At 29.2% G+C, this 21,824-nt stretch overlaps 2 protein-coding genes across 8 annotated transcripts; one reads left to right on the top strand and one right to left on the bottom strand.

The window, feature by feature from the left end:
• Positions 1–1,335: 1,335 nt before the first annotated feature.
• Positions 1,336–12,236, top strand: LOC118070668 (uncharacterized). Of its 3 annotated transcripts, none has more exons than XM_035089416.1 (6): positions 1,336–1,482; positions 1,815–1,901; positions 7,615–8,396; positions 8,466–8,783; positions 9,093–9,402; positions 10,247–12,236. In XM_035089416.1, exons 2-6 carry the CDS (start codon positions 1,833–1,835, stop codon positions 10,649–10,651), a joined length of 1,884 nt encoding a protein of 627 aa, XP_034945307.1. In that variant the 5' UTR covers positions 1,336–1,482; positions 1,815–1,832; the 3' UTR covers positions 10,652–12,236. The 3 variants fall into 3 exon arrangements, with proteins under 3 accessions (XP_034945307.1, XP_034945308.1, XP_034945306.1); XM_035089417.1 differs by having other exon boundaries at positions 1,336–1,734; positions 1,828–1,901; XM_035089415.1 differs by having other exon boundaries at positions 1,336–1,734.
• Positions 12,237–13,656: 1,420 nt separating this feature from the next.
• LOC118070662 (sialin-like) lies at positions 13,657–21,015 on the bottom strand. 5 transcript variants are annotated; one of them, XM_035089405.1, is made up of 8 exons: positions 20,997–21,015; positions 20,377–20,454; positions 19,406–19,568; positions 16,079–16,263; positions 15,792–15,922; positions 15,619–15,724; positions 15,041–15,125; positions 13,657–14,754 (listed from the first exon to the last, which is right to left on the bottom strand). In XM_035089405.1, exons 3-8 carry the CDS (start codon positions 19,428–19,430, stop codon positions 13,790–13,792), a joined length of 1,497 nt encoding a protein of 498 aa, XP_034945296.1. In that variant the 5' UTR covers positions 19,431–19,568; positions 20,377–20,454; positions 20,997–21,015; the 3' UTR covers positions 13,657–13,789. The 5 variants fall into 5 exon arrangements, with proteins under 5 accessions (XP_034945296.1, XP_034945295.1, XP_034945297.1 ...); XM_035089404.1 differs by lacking the exon at positions 20,997–21,015 and adding an exon at positions 20,805–20,958 and having other exon boundaries at positions 20,377–20,510; XM_035089406.1 differs by lacking the exon at positions 20,997–21,015 and adding an exon at positions 20,805–20,940.
• Positions 21,016–21,824: the final 809 nt, after the last annotated feature.

The following is a 21,824-nucleotide window of genomic DNA, read 5'->3' as shown; positions in this document are numbered from 1 at the left end:
ATGCTTCCGATGTACTTTCGAAAAGAAAACTTGTATTAAATATGACATATCATAAGCTTTAAAAATGCTCAAAATTCTTTGCAGGTGATTGTAGTGACGCAATCGGTGTACCGTTATTTTGACTAAATATATTGTACACGAGGTGAAATCGCTGGTGATCCGGATACGAAGTAGGACATTAGATACGCTCAGGTTATCTGCAAATGTGAAAGTGAAGAAATGACCTGTATGTACATGAATATGATATTTCCTGCTTCATCATTCTTTGAAAGTTCGTGATGGAAAATTTTTTTATAGATTTTTTAAAACTATCGGTTGAGAAATAAAATAATTTTATCAATAAAATCATTCAATATTTAATATTAATTAAACATATTATAACTTATCAACATGTTGTTCTTATAATAATTCAATAAATTTCTACAAAGTCACTAATTATCGAAATTAAAATTACATATTATTAATTAATTTTTTTATCCCTTGTGCCTACTAAAAGCTAAGGCATTAAAAGAAGACAGAAGTAATTGCTTTTTTATTTGTTGTCTTAGCAAATTTCACAAATTAAAAATTGCAATCTTTATTCTAAAAACTATTTATTTAAAAAAAAACAATCGATTATAAGTAAATTTTCGTTGGAATTTATTCCTCAAAGCGATACAATTAACTCTCAATTTCTATTTAAATTGGGCTCACAGTTAATAAAGTATGAGTCATTTGAATGAGCTGAAATTTACCCCACTGCATTCAGAATATTATTTCAGTAGAAATAAATTAATTAAGATATTCATTTTATTATTTGTATTTTAAACTTCGTATTTGAAAGATTATATACACGAATAACTTAAGGTATTTACATACTTTAAGTTTGTAGTGGTTACGAGATGAAAACTACTCTCTAAAAATGAATCATCGAATTCACTGTATCCTGTTTTGCAGTGATTTCCACTGATTCATTTTTAGAGAGTTGTATTAAAATTAAACAAAATAACAGAAATTACAATATTATAATACCAATTATTACTTTTCAATTATTCCCACCTTTATTTTTTTAATAAAAATCTCAGGAAAAATTTTTTTTCTGCATGTTAAACAAAGACTCAAAATGAAACTGATGTAAATGATATTTTTTTTGTAATTAAAATAATTTTTTATAATTAATTAAGTTGAATTTATTTGCGAAATTTTTTCAATGTGTGTAGAATTAAATTTAGAAAAAATATGATCAGTTCTTCAAGAGTATTCACCTTATAATTTCAACGAAAGAAGGGGGCTGATAAACTATGTGTGACCAAGAAAACGATTGTGGGTTAGTAGGACGAGGCTGGCAGTCGCAATGAGTCTTCCTGCACATTTAGTCGATCTTTGCCGGCCAAGATAATCAGTGTTAGGAACTTTAAGTTAACTTCGGTTATTTCGGCTAGTTGATCGGTTTTTTTTTAAATTAATTTCAGTGAAAATTCAAGTTCCATTATATGAAATAATGTAATTCTATTTTATTAATTTAATTCTTTTTAAGAATTCTTAAGCTATTCTTTTATTATTAACGATTGTAAAATTCCTTTTAACCCGGAACATTTATGAATGCAGAAAAGATAGATGAAATTCAATAAATGATATAGTTCGAATATATTTTGATATCTGTGAAAATAATCCGGTATTTTTGTGTTCTGGTGTATATTTGTTTATGTTATTGAAGAAGTTTTTCGATACTACTTATACATTTTTATTTTTTTGGTAATGCATGATTCATCTGTCTTTTTGATTTCCGTGTACCAAAAATTTTCACAATGGATTGTCAAATATTTTCATTTCAGAAAATTTCCACAGTCAAGATGATGGATGCAAGAGGAATAATTAAGAGATTAATATTAAGCGAATATTTAATATTCTCTTTAATTTTTGTAAGTATAAATTTTCATTTAGAAGTACTTAATTATTGTAAATTCTCAAATTTCATCTTACATTTATAAGTTTTAATAATGAATGTGTGCGGGGGATTAATGGTAAAAATTACGGTTATATATGAAATTTGTTAGATTCATGATCTCGACAAATTTGTTAGTGCATAGGTGTATGGTTATCATGAACGTACTTTGTGAAAGGAAAAATGAGTTTACTGCTGACGAAGTGGTGATAGTAGGTCAGTGCGCCGGATGTACGGTATCATTCTCGTTAAGTTCCTGTTATATTTTTCAGTACGCACATACATTTCTAAATGCCATAGATGTGATACTTTCAATTATTTCGGTGCCAATGCATTTACATTATTTACAAAATTTGATGACAAAAATTTTAAACCTTTTTTTCAGACTTCAAATAAGAGTCAATTGTGGTTTTAAAGATGTCTAACGTTGTGTCAAGCTCATTGAAAAATTTCACTCATTTTCTCTAAACAATAACAATTTAAATCATTTAAATTGTTAAAATAGTCTTAAAATAATGGACGTCAAAGCCTTTTCACTTATACATAATGATTCTTTTTTAACAGAAAATTTCTTTCGTTTTCTTATTTATAAAACGTACGTTTCCAGTAGCGTGGTGAAGTGTAATATTTATCTGCAATTAAAGTCATGCGAATTTTATATGATTTAATATAAAGCATATTTAAAAAAATCTGATATGAACTAAATGATAAAAACGATTTGCTCTCTTTATTTTTCTCTGTCATGCTAAGTTATTTTTTATAAATAAAAAAATAAAAAAAATCAAAGGAGAATGGAATAATATCACGGTACATTCGAGACAATTCAAATGTTTAGTAATAAAGCGCTTAAAGTGTATAGTAATTAAACACCTAAATATTACAATGCTGAACGCCATGAAAAAACTATAGCATTTTTGTAAACAGCAAGAAGTGATTAAAACTCGGGTACGAAATAACTATAGTTTGATTATAGCATTTAACATTGTAAACACTTTAAATGTTTACTTTCTAAACACTTAGTTTTACAGTGATTGAATTAAATATAAGACGTAATAAATCAATATTAATTAAGTTTTCAACCCTTGATATGCTCATCAACTCCCAAAAATAAAAATTAATATCTTTTTTGAACTTCAAAAAAACTAGTCATACTATTCTGAAACTACTAAATCTCAACGTACTGCTTTAGACCTAAATATTCTATGCGAGAAAATTTTTTCAAGACATAATTGAATACTTTTCATACTCTATATACTTGGTAGCATCTAGAGCTTCGATTAAAGTAAACATTTCAGATCTCCTTTAAATCTCGAACAACTAAACGTATTCATCACGTCCTATACATTTTGAAATTTCTACTTTCATCCTAATTATTCCACCGATCAAGAATTGCTAATGTTTTTATTTGTACTATTTAATTAACAATGAAATATTAAGTCTCCGGCTCTTTAGTATTAGTATTAATACATTGCATATTAAGCTTCGAGTTTTAACAATATTTATCTATTGTTAATAATATTTTATTATTCATGGCGGTATTTATTTAATAATATATTTATCATATCACAGATTATTATATTATACTTAAATAATTATTAATAACAAATAATTGTTGTTAACAACATTCCACTGTAAGCATCTCATAATATTGTTATTAAAAATTTCCATAATTACTATAAATTAATGTAATTAATGAATTAATGTTGTAATGATCGACCTGCTGTTGATAAATATTAACTATTAAAAATTAATATTAACTATTCACTTGTTAGATAAATATAATTCGACTGTTTATAAACATAAAATGTTGAAAAAAAATCAAACATTGTTGTCGTGCGGTGGGAATGAAAGTGAGAGCGCAATTTTCAATATCATGCAACACTTAGACAGTTAATAGATGGATGAGTCACTAGCCGGGAACCCTGGGATGCAAAAAATAGCAAAAAGAGAGCCCAATTAGAATAATGAGTCTTATAAGGATAGTATTGAAAGCGGTCAATTTTTAAATTAAATTTAAAGTAAAGACAACAATGCTTTAAGATGTATACTCGTATGCATTAATTTTAGAGTGAGAGACAAAAAATTGGACCTCGAAATAAATATTTGATAGACGAAACCTCTCTCCAATTAATTTTTTTAACATAATAAATACCGAAGAAAGTTTGGAGTGAAATTGATACATTATAAACTTAAGTGTTTAATAATAGAAAGTTTGAAGAATGTAAAATGTTAAATATTGGGAGCAAACAATTACATGTTATGTTAACGGGTTTTTAACGTTTTTATATGTTTGTTAAAATGTGATAGTTTAATTATAGTATTATTCATGACAAACAGCTAAATCTTTTATTATTTAACGCTCGTAATTTTCAATGTAGAAGCTGTATAATTGCACCAAAAATTTTTTTTCAACTCTCACCCTTACCTTTTATAGACTAGGTGTTGAACGATGTTAAATGTAAAAATGAGAAAACAAATCCTTTTTTTAAAAAAGTATAAATATTTTTTAATCTCATTTTTTGGATCGTAAGAATAGAGGGGGGAGTGATGAAAGGATAAAAAAAGAGAGGGAAGATGACTATGTGATATTTACGTGTATCTCTGTATACACGAGCTCATTTGTGAATGAATGCGTGCTAAGAAACCCTGCCGGTGACTATGAGAACCGGTACCCTTATTTAAATGAAGCGATTGGACTGACAATCATTCATGTATTGTATAAGGTGATTCAAAATGATGTGTTTCAAATGTTTTAAAACGTAAAGATCGATTAAGATTACGAATTTAAAAAGTTGACCTCATTACAAGAACTTCCCAATGTGTAGTCAATATTGATATTTTATTTTATTTATTACTTTACTACTGAGGTACACAGGTTTTATTTGAGATTGAATTATCATATTTTTAATTTTGTTATCAATCATAATGATATCGATTCCAATTTTAAAAATCGAATTCTCGACAAAAGAGTCTGCGGGAACACTTTTGCGTCGATCTTAACGCGTACTTGACGATAGTAATTATTTCCAAAAAAAATTTTAAAAATTACAGAACGTCCTATATCACTTTCTGAATATTTTTCAAACCATTCTAAATAGCTTTCTCTTTTTTTTTTAGTAACTTTCCGTCCCTATATTTTTTATATTTACGGGAATTTTTTTCACAAAATGGCAATGTTACATTTGCAATGTTATATTTTGATTCTTTTACACCATCACAAAATCAGCAAGGTTTAGCAAAGTTTCACATTTTAATTTAAAGAATATGAAACAATCTTCTATATTCTTTTCAACGGTCACATTTCTATAATTTTAATGAGGCGAAAAGTGTAATAAATTGTTAATTAAAAGATTTTTATATTTTTTTATATCATATTATTTTATTTATTTCATTATATTATATTATTTATATCATATATTTTATATAAGTTATAAATAGAAAAATAGGCCATGCGTTAAGATAAAAAATTTTCTTGTAAGACAGAGAGTTTTGACTACTTTCTGATCCGTTTAAAATAAAATTAAGTGGTCAGAAATTCTTAGAATAATCGAGACGAAAGTCCACGAACATACGCACAGACAGATTTCTCTCTGAAAATAATTAATATACGAAATTGTAACTCTACTCTCTAATATTCATTGTTTCTTTTTTAAAGAAAAAGAGAGATGTAAAGACAAATTTTTATCTCAAATTGACGGAACTCTTTTTACTTCAGTTCAACTGTTATTACTTGTGTAAGTGTGAAAGTGATTGAGCAATGAAGCTGCGTTTACTTTTTTAAAAAGTAAAAAATGCTTTTTATTCTATAATTTATTGATAAATTTGTCAGCACGAGTTCACAATCAAACTACTCATAGATTTTTTTCAAAAAAAATGTGGGAATATAAAAATTACAAGTTTACAATATCGAATAATTTTGATAAAAAATGAAATTGATTTTGTATTGTAGATATAATTATTATTGATAATCGTTTCTTTCGATTTTTTAAATTTAGATAATAAATATTTTGCTTTGTTTAAAATTTAATTTACTATTTCTGGATTACTTGATTAATCTCCTTAGATAACTTTATGTTTAATATACTTTTTTTGATCCAATAATTTTAATTTTTATGGTTTATTATTTTTAACCATCTGAGGAATAATTTTGAGCTAGCCAAGTTGATCTATGGTTTCTTATTTTGCCTAAACTCGAGTAGCTCTTAAAGATAATGTTTCGAGGTAAATTTTCTACATGTTGGGAACAACACTTAGCAATTCTCAATTCATTGATTTATTCAGTGATTCTACGAGTCATTGAAAAATCCTTGATTTAAATTAATTTCCACTGATTCAACAGTGGTTTCCTTGTCTCAGGATAATGCACAATTCAAAACTGATCAGTATAAGAAAAATATTTTTTATGCTGTATTACTCTTTATAAATCAATAAAAAATCAGGTAAGTATGGTATTATTCATTCTATCAATATTTCATTTTCATTCATAAAGTTAAAAAATTATTATTTTGAAACGATTTATTTAGTCTGATTCGTCGGAAGGTGGAGAGCAAGAAATTATGAAGAATCTTCGCTTCATAGTTTCCAACAGCCAACTTAATTGCATCAGAAGCTTCTGATACTAGTATACTGGTATCATAATGTTTTTTTTTACGTTTAGAGACTTGTCAAGAGTGTCTGGTCATGGTAACCTATTTGAGGTCTGATCAGACAGAATTATTCTATAAACACCTGATCCCTCAAGCTTGAGGGTGAGTCTCAGAATTCGAAGAGACCCAAGGGTGACCGCTTTCTGCATACGAGCCGCTAGAATTTCAGCCTGACTATGGCAGATTGGTATTGTTCGCAACTCTGTCTAAAAGCGGTCTCTCATTTCTCCAAGTACGTTAATGACTAAAGCTATGGCATGCACATGATTTGTGCTAAGATTGAAGAAAATTATATCCGGTTTATTGTGTTCGATATGTTGAAGGATTGAGAGCAGGAAATTCCAAAGAATCTTCAGTCTCTTGTTCTCAACAGCCGATTCAATTTTACTGGATAAATAAGGCAGCACTGGTGTCTTGTCTATTCCATAAGAATACCGAAGATGATTATTATGATTACTATTAACAATATCTTCTTATTTAATTCCAAAAGATGTATCAGGGAACTTAAAATCTACTAATAATTAAATAGATTTGACGTACGCCGTTGTTTCAGTGAATTTAAAATCTACTATAATATTCAGTGATTATTTACTGATCATCAGTGACTATTTAATAATTTAGTTGAAGACTAATGCTCATTGTAATAAATGGTGCAACAGGCTTTTACAGAATTAAGTGAAATAAATAACGATGTCATATGTATCTTTCGTCAGATTATGTATTTAAACAAACACTACTTATGTGATCTTTGAAGAAGCAGATCTTTACTTTCTTTGTGTAAAAGTTATCGAAATAGCTGTGAATGTACTGATTCAATACTGTAATTTATTATTGTCAACTACTCATTGGACAGTTATGACAATGGTGTTGATTTTTTAGATTTAGAATTGAAATATAATTTCACGTTTTAAAATATTGAAAAGCATACTGATAGGCTTTCAAAAAACATGTATGTGTTTATGTAGGAATGCATGTACGTAAATTTAGACATCAGGTTTTTTTCAGGTAACAAAGTTGAAATAACGTTTTGATTTCTGTTTTTAGGTTGCTCAATGTGAATCTCCTCTTCATGATAGCAGTACGCTACCACTGGAACATAGATCATCATACGGACTATCTACACTTTATGGATCTTTACCGTCACAGGGTACAGAGGATAATTGGCCCTTAGCTTCACCTGATACTCCACAAATAAAGCATTTGCAAGTGCAATGTGAAAAAACACACATGCGAGTAAATATCGAATTCGATCGTCCTTTCTATGGCATGATCTTTAGTAAAGGTTTTTACTCTGATCCACATTGTGTCCACTTAAAACCTGGTACAGGACATTTAAGTGCTACGTTTGAAATATTTCTCAACTCATGTGGTATGAGCAGTTCTGGCAATCATAATGTCGCAACTTATGGTGCACCATCCCCTTCTGGTAGCTATGTAGAAAATACTATTATTGTTCAATACGATCCATACGTTCAAGAAGTCTGGGATCAAGCTAGAAAGCTTCGATGTACATGGTATGACTTCTATGAAAAAGCTGTCACGTTTCGTCCATTCCAAGTCGATATGTTGCATGCGGTTACCGCTAACTTTCTTGGTGATAATCTTCAATGCTGGATGCAAATTCAAGTTGGAAAAGGACCGTGGGCTTCAGAAGTATCGGGTATAGTAAAAATCGGCCAAACCATGACCATGGTACTTGCCATAAAAGATGATGAAAATAAGTTTGATATGTTGGTAAGAAATTGTGTGGCTCATGATGGTAAAAGAGCTCCTATTCAACTCGTTGATCAGTATGGATGTGTTGTTAGACACAAAATAATGTCTAGGTAATATATGATTCTTCTTTTTAAGCGTATGAATAAAAACAGATTTTAATTATACTTCCTTACATCTAGATTTCAAAAAATAAAAAATTTTGGGCCGAGCGCGTCAGTTGTAAGCTTTGCATACTTTCAGGCATTTAAATTTCCTGATAGTATGAATGTTCACTTTCAATGTGTCATTCAAGTGTGTCGCTATAATTGTCCGGAACCTAAATGTGGACATCCTAATTTAGAATATGGAGTACCTACATCGGGAATTACACATGATTATAGTACACCGATTCATCAAGGGCTTGTTTCTGACTATGGCGTACCACCAGTTCCGGAATATAACATTTCACCAGCATACCCGGATCCACGGCATCCCAGTGGTCCAGCTGGTGCTTACAGGTAAAGATGCAGTATGAAATTGAAAAGATAGTAAATGTACTTATTATTAAATTTCTATTGCTATGATATGATTATTATAATTAAATTCAAAAATAGAATATGAGGAAAAATGACTAACATTAAATAATTAGATAATAAAAAATAATATTAACATTCACTTCATTACTAAATAAACTTCAACAACTTTGCTGGCTATGCTTTAAACCAATAATCTTCGAGATTAATTTCAATTTTATCATAGCCATATTTATTTTTCTAATATTATTATTTATTCTTTAATCATAATTTATAATTTCTATGAATTAACAGTGGAACGAGTCAAAACATAGTTGCTCCACCACAAGCACAAACCTCATCGTCGATGCCAAGCTCTACACCAATAGATTTTACAGCTAGTAGTTCACCACAAAGTACGCAAGATATTCATCTTCCACCTCCTCCTCTTCCCGGACATCCAGTTCGAGCTTATCAAACATTGAAACGAAAAGGAACAGTTGAATCGGACGAATCAGAGAGCAATTTATCAACTCTTGGAGGAAGACCACGATCAGTTGAAGATTTTTCAGCAGAATTAAGAGGTGCTCGGAAAAAACGACATTCAACGATGGAAAATGATCATGTGAGATTTGATAAAATATCTTTCTTTTGTCACTTATTCACCGTCTAAATGTTGCTTAGCATTAATGATCGCGTTCATGTTTTTCTTTCTCATTGTAGTACAACAAATTTCGTTTTTTATTTTCATCAAAAGTTGAATCGTATCAATAACAAATCTCGAGTTCATATATATATAATTTAATTCGAGTGGATTGCAGGAATATAAAATTGCATATGCTGGTATTTGTCGGAATCATCCCAACAACGGACTTGGGTGAAACGGTACATTTCGGGACTCATTGAACATTACGTTCTGTTTTCGTTGTTATAGTCATGACTGAAAATGACCACATCGGTGCATTTGCATACAATATTATTGTTCTTATTCAGACAATGTTGGCTGGAGATCACACACAAAATTCAGTTAATGGCAGACGATCTGATAAATACCTAAATACATTATTACACTTGTAAGAAAAATAATTTTTGGGGACAGATTGGAGATACAACGTGATTCAATCATGCTAAAAACTAAAACTGTAAAATAGTTCATCAAATTTCAAGACTTAAACGTTCAGATATAAATCAATTTTCTTATTAAACAATTTTTTTTTTCACTGATATGATTCGAAACTTGATAAAGAATTCTTTAATATAAAAAATATTGGAAGCTAAAGAGTTCTTTCAATTCAGCTAAAGTGACAATTAGGGTTTTTTAAATATTTTTTAGCATCCAAAGCTTCATATGTTTAGTTATTTGAAGATGTTGAGCATTGATGCCACTGTCTTCGTTAAAACTGTTTTGCAAATTTATGTATATTTGTCTTTACATTGATCTTTAGTGATGTTTATGTTTTTTATTCCAGATGATCGTTCCAGTAATAAGGATTATACCTCATGTCCACAGACGTTCTACCTTGGAAATGACTAATGTGAATACATCAAGAATAATCCAAGTTGTTGCACCAGGAGATGTCAATTTTGCTTTAGGAACAACTAATTCTAGTAACGACAGAACAGTTGTGATTCAAAATACGAACGCATTATCAGATTCAGAAACAATTTGCATGTCCCTACCAGGTTTTGTTGGTGGTTTAGTGATGCTTTTACTTGTTATAACTGTTTCATCTATAGTAGCAGCTTTCTTATTTATTCGAGTGCGAGCAATTCATAAGAAAAATACGAATGTAACTTCTAATTTCGTACATGCAATTTATACGACAGACAATTGTTCTCATGCTAATTCAGAATTCGTCAAAGTTTCGAATTAGCATGATTCTTGAGACCGATGATAATGAAGTTCGTCTTTGATGAATCTTATTTTGCGTACACTGAGACTTTAAAAATAATTTAATTTCGAAAAGGTAATCTTAACGTATATTTATGCAATCATTATTTATGCTGTCTGTGTGACTATTTATTGAACTAAGAACGAAATACACATTAATAATCTACCAAAAAATACAAAATACAATGAAGAATATGGAAAAATTGCAGTAATCTTGCAACTTATATCATACGTTCAACAAATAATTTATTTAGATATCTTTTCAAATAATTAAATTCATGTTTAATTGTTATATGTAAAAGGTATACAATATTAACAGTAATAACATAAATATCAAATAGAAATCCATACCACAATCCAAATGTGTTACAACAGATCCGAATATGTTCATGTTGTCTGGACATATAAATCAATATCAGTTCAATGGAATTTTTATAAGAAACGAATATAAATTATCTATAGTACTAATATTTATATAATATATTATTTATTACTTACGTGACTGAGGACTTCGTATGTTCTGGAGTGTTATGATTTTTATAAAAGAGGGCATGTAACACTCAGAATTATTTGTGCAAAGTAACATTCATACTAATGTGTATATACAAAAAAAATTTTTTATACCGATTATTGTCTACTTATTTTTTTTCTGAGTCCTGAAAAAATGAATACACTTTTCGCGAATAATAATGTTTTTTTTTTTTTTTAACGCATGTATATAAATATATATTTATGAAAATTATTTAAAATGTAAACAAAACTAATCGATGTGAATAAGTTGGTTGAAAGATAAAAAATGAAATTTTTGAAATAATGAATAAACAATTTTTACTTCGTAATAGTTTAATTTGGACTTCCTTCGTTTTAATTTCATCTTTTTGATGACGGTAAGCTTCGCATTTTTTGTTTCTTGTTATGCACTTATGTGGGATATTAAAATAACGTTACCTTTCATAAAATTCTATAAGAAGAAAGAATTGATTAAAAATTACTCTAAAAATAGAGGAAATCTGGGCATGGAGTAGAATTAACTTGGCAAGATGGTAAAATTTCCCCAGGAGGAGAAGAAGATTTTACCATCTTGTGGGATGAATTTGATTTTATTGCAGAGTAAACATTTCTGTCTCCGTAAAGTATCCAAGTTACTCTGAATCCCATGGTAATCTTTACTCAATTCTTACCGTGTACAATCAACTTATTGATTACAGCAAGACACGTCCGCAAATCTTGAGAGTTTTAGTAACTTGATGGACAAAACGAATTCTTAAAAGCTGTTGAAAAAAATTTTTACATAATAATGTGTGTCAGAAATTGTTTAATCTAAGAATTCGTCTTGTTCAAGGTTTTTTTACACTGAAAAAAATTTATAGTTATTGGAGCAATCCAAAGTATAGCCGAAGAAGATTGCTGTCTTAGCAATCTTTATGCCTACTCTAATTATTTAGATAGCTGTTATGACTATTTTAACTGTGTGAGCAAGTGAAAAATTTCGATAGTAGAAATACGACGAATTTTAAAAGTTTGATAGTTAATCTGAGAGGTACAGTATTGTTCCTACAACTATAAATTTTTTTCAGTGTGTTATATTTATTTTTATGCATGAAAGTTTTTTATGTTATGACTTTTCAATACTTATTACATACAATTAAAAAAAAAGTTAAAACAAAATATTTAATTAAAAAACTTGTCTTGTAAAAATTTCTTTCAAGAATTGCCTGAAATCCTAGATATTTCCTGACAGTCTTTTCATCGAAATAGAAATCATCGCTGAACAATGGTGATATCATAAAGATAAAACTCCATAACCATTTACCTTGTGAAACTGTGTAATAGGTAGAGACAGCAGGTACATTTGAAAATATCGATATTTGATTCAATTGTGGGAATGATTGAGAAGAACACGTTTTTTCACAATATGAGAACATAATGGATGTAAAGAAAAATTTGGTCCACAGCATGAAATAAGACGATTGTGACAAACAGAGGTTTGATAGCAGTGGTTGATGAAAGCCACATCAATGTCGTCAACTGATAGAGGACGGTGTAAGAATTTATGAAATGATTATTTATAAATTTGTACGTCTGAGGAAACTAAACTTTCTTAATTACAGACCTTTTTTTAATTGTCTTTTTTGTGTAAATGATGATCCAATAATCTTTGATAATAATGGAGATAACAGCAAGGTGATCGACAACTCAAATATTTTGTAAGAATTTATAGGATAATGATTTATCAATTTGCAAATTAAAAAAAGAAATTTTTTCAAACAATTTGATAAATCTCTTCTTCGCACTGATCCAAGTATAAACATAATTATTTTCTAATTTCTAATTTCAAGAAAAAAAATCCTCCGATCTTGGTAATTAAGGGCTCATTTTATACGTTTTGAAGCTCGGAAATGCGGAATCCTGTCATCCCCTACGAAATTTTATCCCAACCCCATTAATTACGGGCAAAACTTTGGGCCTCAATAACTCTTAAACGATTGGTCCAAAAGCGCTTTTTAGGGACGTTTTACAAACTTCGAAATCTTAGCTAACCGTACATATCCATACATGACCTCGAAAAAATTTATTTCATCCCTAAAATCGCTGAAGTACTTAGTAAGTTTCCATAGAAAAGGTGACTTTCCTACTACTTACGTGATTTTAGGGGTGAAGGGATTTTTTAAATATTTTTTATGGATATGTACGGTCTGGACCTAAGGAAAGTATCGGCATCCCCCATAAGTATCTCGCATAGTTTCCGAGTTATGAGCGTTTAAAAATTTTTCTATGCTTTACTGCAACATAACTTTGTTTTCCTCGAATAACTTATGATCTATAAGACGTACATGGACTATGAGCATATCAATGGATTCGTGAGAGCAAGAGCATTTTATTGCACTACTTACAGTTATGATTTGAGCATAATTTATGCTCTAAACATAGCAATTGAGTTTATTAGGTAAATTGTCTGAAATATGAAGTTCTATTCTATCACAGTTATATATTAATCACAAAAAAATTTATTGTTATTTCATTCAATAATACATTTTAAGAAACTGTTTTTTATGTCATTTCTTCGAAATATAAAACCATATACATGTTTACTTTTGACTAAAAAGTAGTTGTTAATATATTAAAGACGTTCATTTTCTTCGTCATCACTCGACGTAACATTTTTTTCAGTCAACTTTACTGTAGTTTTTTCTTCATTTTCTATATTTTTTACTTGATCAATTTTATCGCTGTTATTCCATGGTTGAATATCAGCGGATCCAAATATCCAATATAATATCGTTGTACTAAAAAAAATAAATGCTGAGAGCAAAAACATCCAGCGCCATTCTTCGACACCATTGTGTGCATTGGTTAAAGCCCCAATAATCGGGGATATTATAAAACCTGGAACACTACCGAATACATTCATTACTCCGTAAATTGATCCAGCAAAATTGGGTGCCAGATCCTGATGATTTTGTAAACTGGTTTGGCATGCTGCTCCGTTAAATGCTAATGCCAGAATCATCATTGTTATCGCAACAGAAGCATTACATCCAACGTAGGTCATGATAATTAATGCAACACCGGGAGCAATATGTGAACATATCATGAAAAGTTTACGGATCTTAATAATAGTAAGAATGTTTTTTCTTCTGAAAAAATCACCGGCAGCTGCAAACAAAACTCCCGCTCCTAAACGAGCGATATAAGGTAATCCGGTAAGGAACCCTCCAGATTTCATGTTTAATCCCAATATTTGTAATGTATATTTTGGTCCATTTATAGAGATAAAATATATTCCCCACATGTTGGCGAAATGTGCCCATAATAATACCCATAATGGCAGTGACTTCGCCATCTCACGAACCGGAAGAACACTTTTCTGCTTACTAACATTTGAACCAATAGATTCCATAATGTAACGTTTTTCTTCTTGAGTAATGTTGGGGTGAGCAGCAGGCGTATCGTATACAAGCCAAACCCAAGCCGCCCAGAATATAAGCATTAGTCCACTCGTCGTCCAATAAGCGGCTTTCCATCCATAAAAGTTAATTATTAGAGAGCACAAGGTAAAAGTGATGAAAGTTCCAAATGGTCCACCTTGAACAAAAATATCACTAAATGAACTTTACTCTCATCAAGAAATTTTTAAAATAAATTTTATATGAGATGAGCTTTCTGAATGTAGTTTCAATAAATTTTGAAAATTGTATATTGACAATTTGTAACTATCATGTTATTATTACATAATGTTAATATGCCTTTATTCACAAGTATGTCCGCGTAGAAGTCTATGTTTACTTTTTCCGATATTCTATCATTTAAAGAGAGATCTTATTCTCTATTTTTACAACATTAATCGTACATTTTAATCATCTTTATTCACCTTGCATTGTCCATACGAATAGACCTTTTTCATTTGGTGGGACCCATCGTGCTATCATCGCATGTAAAGCAGGATATACAGCTGACTGAAAACAATCAAATCAGTCATTAAATAATTATTTTGAAGGGAAATTAAAAAATCTTAAAATTTTTAAAGCATATCGACTGGACTATCTGAAAGAAATATATTTCTGGCTGTTCTTAAATTTATCATCTTGAAATGATCTGTTAAGATGAATTCATTTAGTCGTTTTTTATTTGAACTAAATTTACTCAGTGAGAAAAAAAATGTTAACATTTTGATACCATTGAGTAACCTATAAAATAACCATTCACTACATTATGGTTCTCCAACCTTATTATGAGGACCCTGCTCTATATTTTTCTAAATAACTTTTTTCTTAATCGAATTTTTTCTAAAATTTCTGTAACAGCATTAGAGAATGTGGAATTATTTATCTAATAAATAAGAACGAAATATAAAGCAGTGCCCAATCATACTATCTCTACATTAATCAGTAATATTATGAACCTAAACAATTAATCATATTCGAGATATGTATAATATAACACACTTACTCCTGTCAACCCCATCAAAAATCGGAGAGGTAAGAGAAGACCCCAATGCAAACTTGCGGCATAGGGCATTAATAAATTGAGGATAGCTGGAATTAGTGTAGCGTATCTATAAGAACAATTTTCACTTAGTAAATATCCTTTGGATTATAGAATAAATATATGATAACACTTACGCAACCACTCGGGCGCCACCGATTTTTTCAGCTAAAATTCCTGATGGAACGCTAGATATCAAGGGACCAATAAAATAGGCTGATAGTATAAATCCTTGAGTATTTGGATCCCATGCATATCTTTCATCAATCTAATGGAACAAGAAACAAAATTGGATGTACAACAATTTCTAAATTTATGTTTTTTCAAAAATCGGACTCATTACAATCAATTTTAACTGGAAAATTAATTAAATTTCAAGTTATATCTATTGCTATACATATCGAATTGGTTCAATCATACTTACATAAACCGTAGCTGTTTTTGTTGAAGAATTTGTTATTACATCAGTACAATATGGACCTTTTCGACTTTTTTTTGTGGCTTCCACCATTGCGACAATTATGATTGAAAGATTGGTTCGAATTACGTAAGAAAACATACAAGCAAAGAACATTAATATTCCGAGTATTGCTCTTCTTGGTATTTTTTCTAGAATAAACAAAAGTGATTAGATATGTATATTTAAAAAAATTTGAAACAGATTCACTTACATGCATTCACACTTTAATCATTAAACATTTGAGCATATCAATAATGGATAGTTGGAATACAAGTATCAGTCAGGTAAAAGACTAATTTCTATTATTCTGTCAACCAAATCACACTTGCTTAAAAATAGCACTTGGTACTCAAGATCAGTCATTCTTCCACACTCTTTCTCTACTCTATAGAGTATTTATCGTAGTGGATCTCGCTATATCTAGGCCTAATATGCTACTTCTACTATTATTTCGTGTTGTATCTACTAATGTACTCACAGTATTAGAGACGAGGCATTTCGGCGATATCGTGCTTGCCTTAAACTCACTCGAAAGAGACCGGAGAGAATCTGATATCGTCAGTTGGTGACAACAATTAGAACAACCCCCGAAAAATCAGACCTAATTAGGTACCTTCCAGGGACTCCACTTACTGAGTGATCGGATTTGGAGGAATTATCTTACTATTTGAGCATTTCAGAAACGATTCATAATCGATTATTTGATTACGGTTAGTCGCCCAGTTTAGATAATTGAGTCTGCACTCTTGCTCATACTTTCATCAGTACGGAAATGATAACTTAATCGATAACAATTGCAGGTATATATCACTGCGTAATTCTCATCTCACGGATTTTTGAATATTATAAGATGGATAAGATTAGGATGACAAATGCAGAAAAAGAACATCAAGTCTTTTGGAAGTAATATCCAGTCAAGGAGTAACACAGAAGATCAGACGTTGACGACAGTGAAGAATGCAACAATTATCTTCAGTACTCCAATCGGGAATACGGATTATAATGAAAAAAGATGAAAAAACTGAAAGGTTAAGTGTCCTGATGGTCATACGGAAGTAAAGAAAATTGGAACGCTTAACAGCTTTGTAATAAACATGGTTAGTAAATCAATGGAAGATCAAAAAAATTCTAAACCCATAAGAAACGCAAGGCATGAAGTTGTGATTGAGTTTGCTGATAATGTGCTGTATCTGCAAACCTTATTGAGACTAGACCTCATTGTTTTTATAAACTCATGATAGTTATTTTCTTAATATTCAATTATTTGATTGATCTGATATCGTACGAAAAATTTATTGTTAAAGTCTCATAGTTTTTTAATTGCTTGTTTTAATATAATTTAAGCTATTCTAGCGAAAAAAACAACAACAGTTTCTATTATTATCCGGCGATCTATTGGAGCCGAAATTAATAGTTTGTGAATTAATAAATCCTGTCATATCTCAGGATTGCATCCTAAGGGAATAGTAAGCTAGCGAATGACGTTCCGGAGTAGAGTGTGAGTGCTTTAGATTTTTTTTAAGTCTTTAGGCGCGTTTCATCGAAAATAAACAATTTTTTAAGAAGATTGAGCATTGAAAGTAGAAAATTAATTATTCAGACGGAGTTCGAGTGAACATCAGTGGTGACACAGTTCACGAAGGTCTCACGCTTCATTTTATTATTTTATTGTCATGCTAATCGGTTTAATATTTAAATAAATTATCCAAGGTCATATTATTTGATTTATCTTTATTATTTTGGTCTGCAGAACCAGATTATTTCTCACTTATCTGATTCCCGAACCATAATTATTATTATGATTTAGAAATTGACCCTGCCTCCAATCATCGATCATTTATGTAATTTGAATTTTCCCATTTTATATTTATTTTTCAATGAACACTGCGTGCCAAATCATGAAAACCGAACGCAGATTGAAAACACTCGACAGTCTTTCGTTACAACACACGGATTTTGATTAGAGGGCATATAAATCTCACGTATGATTATAAAGACAAATTCAAAAGAAACGTTTTTTATCCTATCTCATACATCTTTTCTAAGCCCATAAACCGAAAAAAAAAATTGAAAAATTTTTCTCATGCGCTATTTTTCATGATTACGCAACACCGTTATTCAGAAAAATTATTGGCCAAGGACCATCTTAAGACTAGAGACCTTGAGCTTTAAAATTTTTTTCATTACGATACGATCATTTTTCATTAAAAAATAGTTCTTTAAAAAATTTTTTGGTCTATTAAGTATTTGGAACAGCATATATAAATATAGAACTTCATATATGATTATTTTTTCAGGTATTCTAACGAACATCTAGTTGAAAAAAATTTCTCTAAATTCTAATGGTGAATGTGAATTCAGTACATCAAAAAAAAATACAATTAAAACATATTTACAATTTATCTTATAATTCATAATTGTATACATTTGGCAATTTATTTTTCGTCTTATGGAAACAGTTAAACGAAAATTAGTTGCTGCGGTTAATCAAAGTAAATTAGAAGACATCACAATAGAACGATAATTACTGAACTTATCTAACATTTGTTTGGAGATCGTTATTTTTTAAGAGCAATTTTTTGTTATATACTCTCCTCATAAACGTATGTTTTTATGAAGTTCATCAATAGAATGTGGATTATATAAATTAAGAATTAGGCTATAAGAAGAACTTTTCTTACTTCTTAGAGTTATTAAAACTAAAATTCTGAAGATAAGTATTTAGGTAAGTATTTATAACTAGTTTTTAACAAAAGTGATATGATATTATATTGTATACATGCTTTAAACATTGAAGCTTCTCATATTTTTTTACGTCCCTTCTATCAACTCGTAGGTGTATTAAATATAAAATCATACTCATTTATAGATTTCTGAATTTTATATAGAAGTAACTTGTATTTATTTATAAATAATTTCAAACAAGCAATAACAACCAGCATAGTAATGTTATTTTTTATCTAATAATGAGCTTATTTAATTATACGCTTAATTTTACACAGATAAAAAATAGTTGCATCATTTTTATTAAATATTAATGAAAATATCAGAAAAACTTATACTTTAACAGAACACACAACAATTTTTCTATTTAAGTATGTATAAAATTAAACAATTTTACATGTTTGTGTTTTTCTCTAAAAATATTAAGTTATATTTGCGAATATGAAATTGTTGAAAACACATTTACTAACACTTCCACACAACCACATCTATACATAAATATACGTTAATGCATGCTTCTCTTGGACAAATACAATTTCAAAATAATATAAAAAAATTAATGCTTACGATTTAATTTCTTCAAACACTCCATCTTTTATGGAATAAAACTTTATAAAAATAACAATTGTAACTATTCCGCTGTGCCAGATTATTTATTTCACATCACTGTAATGAACACAACTTGAACTCGGGTTAAATATCTTGAATTGATAGCGATGATATGCATTCTCTAAAAAATAAAAATTTTTGAATGGTTATAATGATAACTAATTACTATTCTAGACACATTAATATACATTTGATTTAAATACTAAATTAAATACTAAGTATTTTAGAAACTTTTTTATTCATTAAAAACTTATAAATTGAATTATTTCTGATCTATTGATATTTGCACGTTTAAACTTTACAATTATATTCTATAATGATGAGATTTAATGAACATCGTTCAAAGATTTTAATGAAATCATCACTTTTTTTTATAAAAATCTATAATAAGTTTTATCCATTGAGTAACTGTATTTTATTTACTTACACAATAACAAATAACACTAATGGTGAAGGACTTAAAAAATAGGTTACTTAACTATCAATATAAATTATTATAAATTATTTAATAATTAAAATACTTCTTAATATTTTCAATCTATCTTTTCTTTTTTTTTTGTAAAAGAAATTTGATGTAATATCTTATTAAATTATTTGATAGAATAATTTTAGTAAATTATCACGTGACATTCTTGAAAGTCTAGATCATAATCACATTGAAACTTCGAGAAATCCTCATTTTTTCGCAATAACATTTTTAAAAAATATAACACCAGTACATAAAAATAATAACTCATTAATTGAAACAAAATATTTTCAACAAAAAATTTTTGGAGTAATTTGTGTAATTTTACTTATAAAATATTACTCTGAATGTATTCACGGAATTAATATATTATTTTTTTGATTGTCATTAATCTTTATTAACAAATATCACTAATACCTAGTATATTAATATATTCTCAATAATTTTATGAATGCATTCTTACCTGTTGTTATTTGGTAGAAAAATTATTTTTTTTGGTTTGTACAGCCTTCTTTAGTTTATTTAGTCTCATTAACTATTGCTATACAGCATTTCAGAAAATAAAAAACATTTAAAAGTTAAGGTTCATGAGTATTTCTAAGAAAAATTCAAAAAATACATTTGAGTTATGCAAAAAAATTAAGTAAGGTTAATAAGATCAATTTCATTGGGTTTATGTCAGCGCAGCCTCTCGGTGTTTTCAGTACTACATCGCTCAAAGGACATACAGTATTTAAATGGTAACAATGTTATATGTTACTTTCATTTATTTGAACTTTTTCAATGATAAAAAATCTGCAAGAAATTTGCAAGTTTCTTAGTATTGAAAATTTCATCACATGTTTGTAACAAAATAATGATTAATGATAAAACGATTTATGACAGTTATACAATATTGATTTTCCGCAGTAGTTATCTTATTAGTGACAAATAAAAACAAACTACGATGTTGAATCTATTTCGAGTTTTCAATCACTGCCCTCATTTACTACGTTGGATTTCGAGAGAAGATGGCTAACAAGGTCAAAGCCTTCGATTGATTATATTTTGTATTCAAGTTGGCGTTCTTAAATTAATACATACCCTCAGAAAAGAGAAAACAGTATAGAAGTTCAGTCCATATGAGACCTAGAAAATGTAGTGAGCATTCATAAAAAAGACCGCAAGATGGCACGCCAACCGGTCATCTAACAATAGCAATAATCACTTCTCTTGCCACCAGTTATTTCCAAAAAACTAAGATTTGAACGCTTGCCACCAGTTAGTTCCAATAAAGCATAAAAAAACGTTTAAACCTTTAATTTTTTGAGGTTAGAAAAGGAAATTCTCTAACGTTGATGATTCGGGGTTATTCTGTTTGTTTTAATGCTCTGTAATTCGACCTTGAAGAAGAATTCATTTCAACAACCTTGAAAACTGAAAATGAAGGTGAAACCGGAAATGGCTATTTCAGCATAAATATGGTCGGATCAAAATTTTGACTGTTGCATCGCAAAGCTCTTGCTCTCAAGAAACTATTGATATGTTTGTGGTCCATGTACCTCTTATAGATCGTGAGTTATGATCCAAAAACAAAGCTATGCTGCAGCGAAGCATAGGAAAACCTTTACAAGTTGTACATAAAAAATATTCAAATGAATTTGATCATTGAATTTCAGAAACGATTACGATTTTTATTTAATAATACATCAATAATAGAAAATTTCAAGTTTGCTTGATATGATAATGAATTATATTCCTCTTTATAAATACTGCGTCGGCATAATACTTCAGTAGACTTCATTTGAATAAGTTTCAACACTTCAACCATGATTAATGAATTTTTTCTACAACGAAAAAAGTGGATAAATGACAACGGTTGATTAATAATTTAATCACAAATCATGAAAAGAAAATGGTGTTAATAGTAAA

The sequence above is a fragment of the Chelonus insularis genome, unplaced genomic scaffold, assembly GCF_013357705.1.
Source record: "Chelonus insularis isolate UGA/USDA-ARS -01 unplaced genomic scaffold, ASM1335770v1 contig_66_pilon, whole genome shotgun sequence".
In the NCBI taxonomy this organism is placed as follows: domain Eukaryota; kingdom Metazoa; phylum Arthropoda; class Insecta; order Hymenoptera; family Braconidae; genus Chelonus; species Chelonus insularis.
Note: the sequence above shows the minus strand (reverse complement) of the source record. Positions and strands in the feature narration are given on the sequence as shown.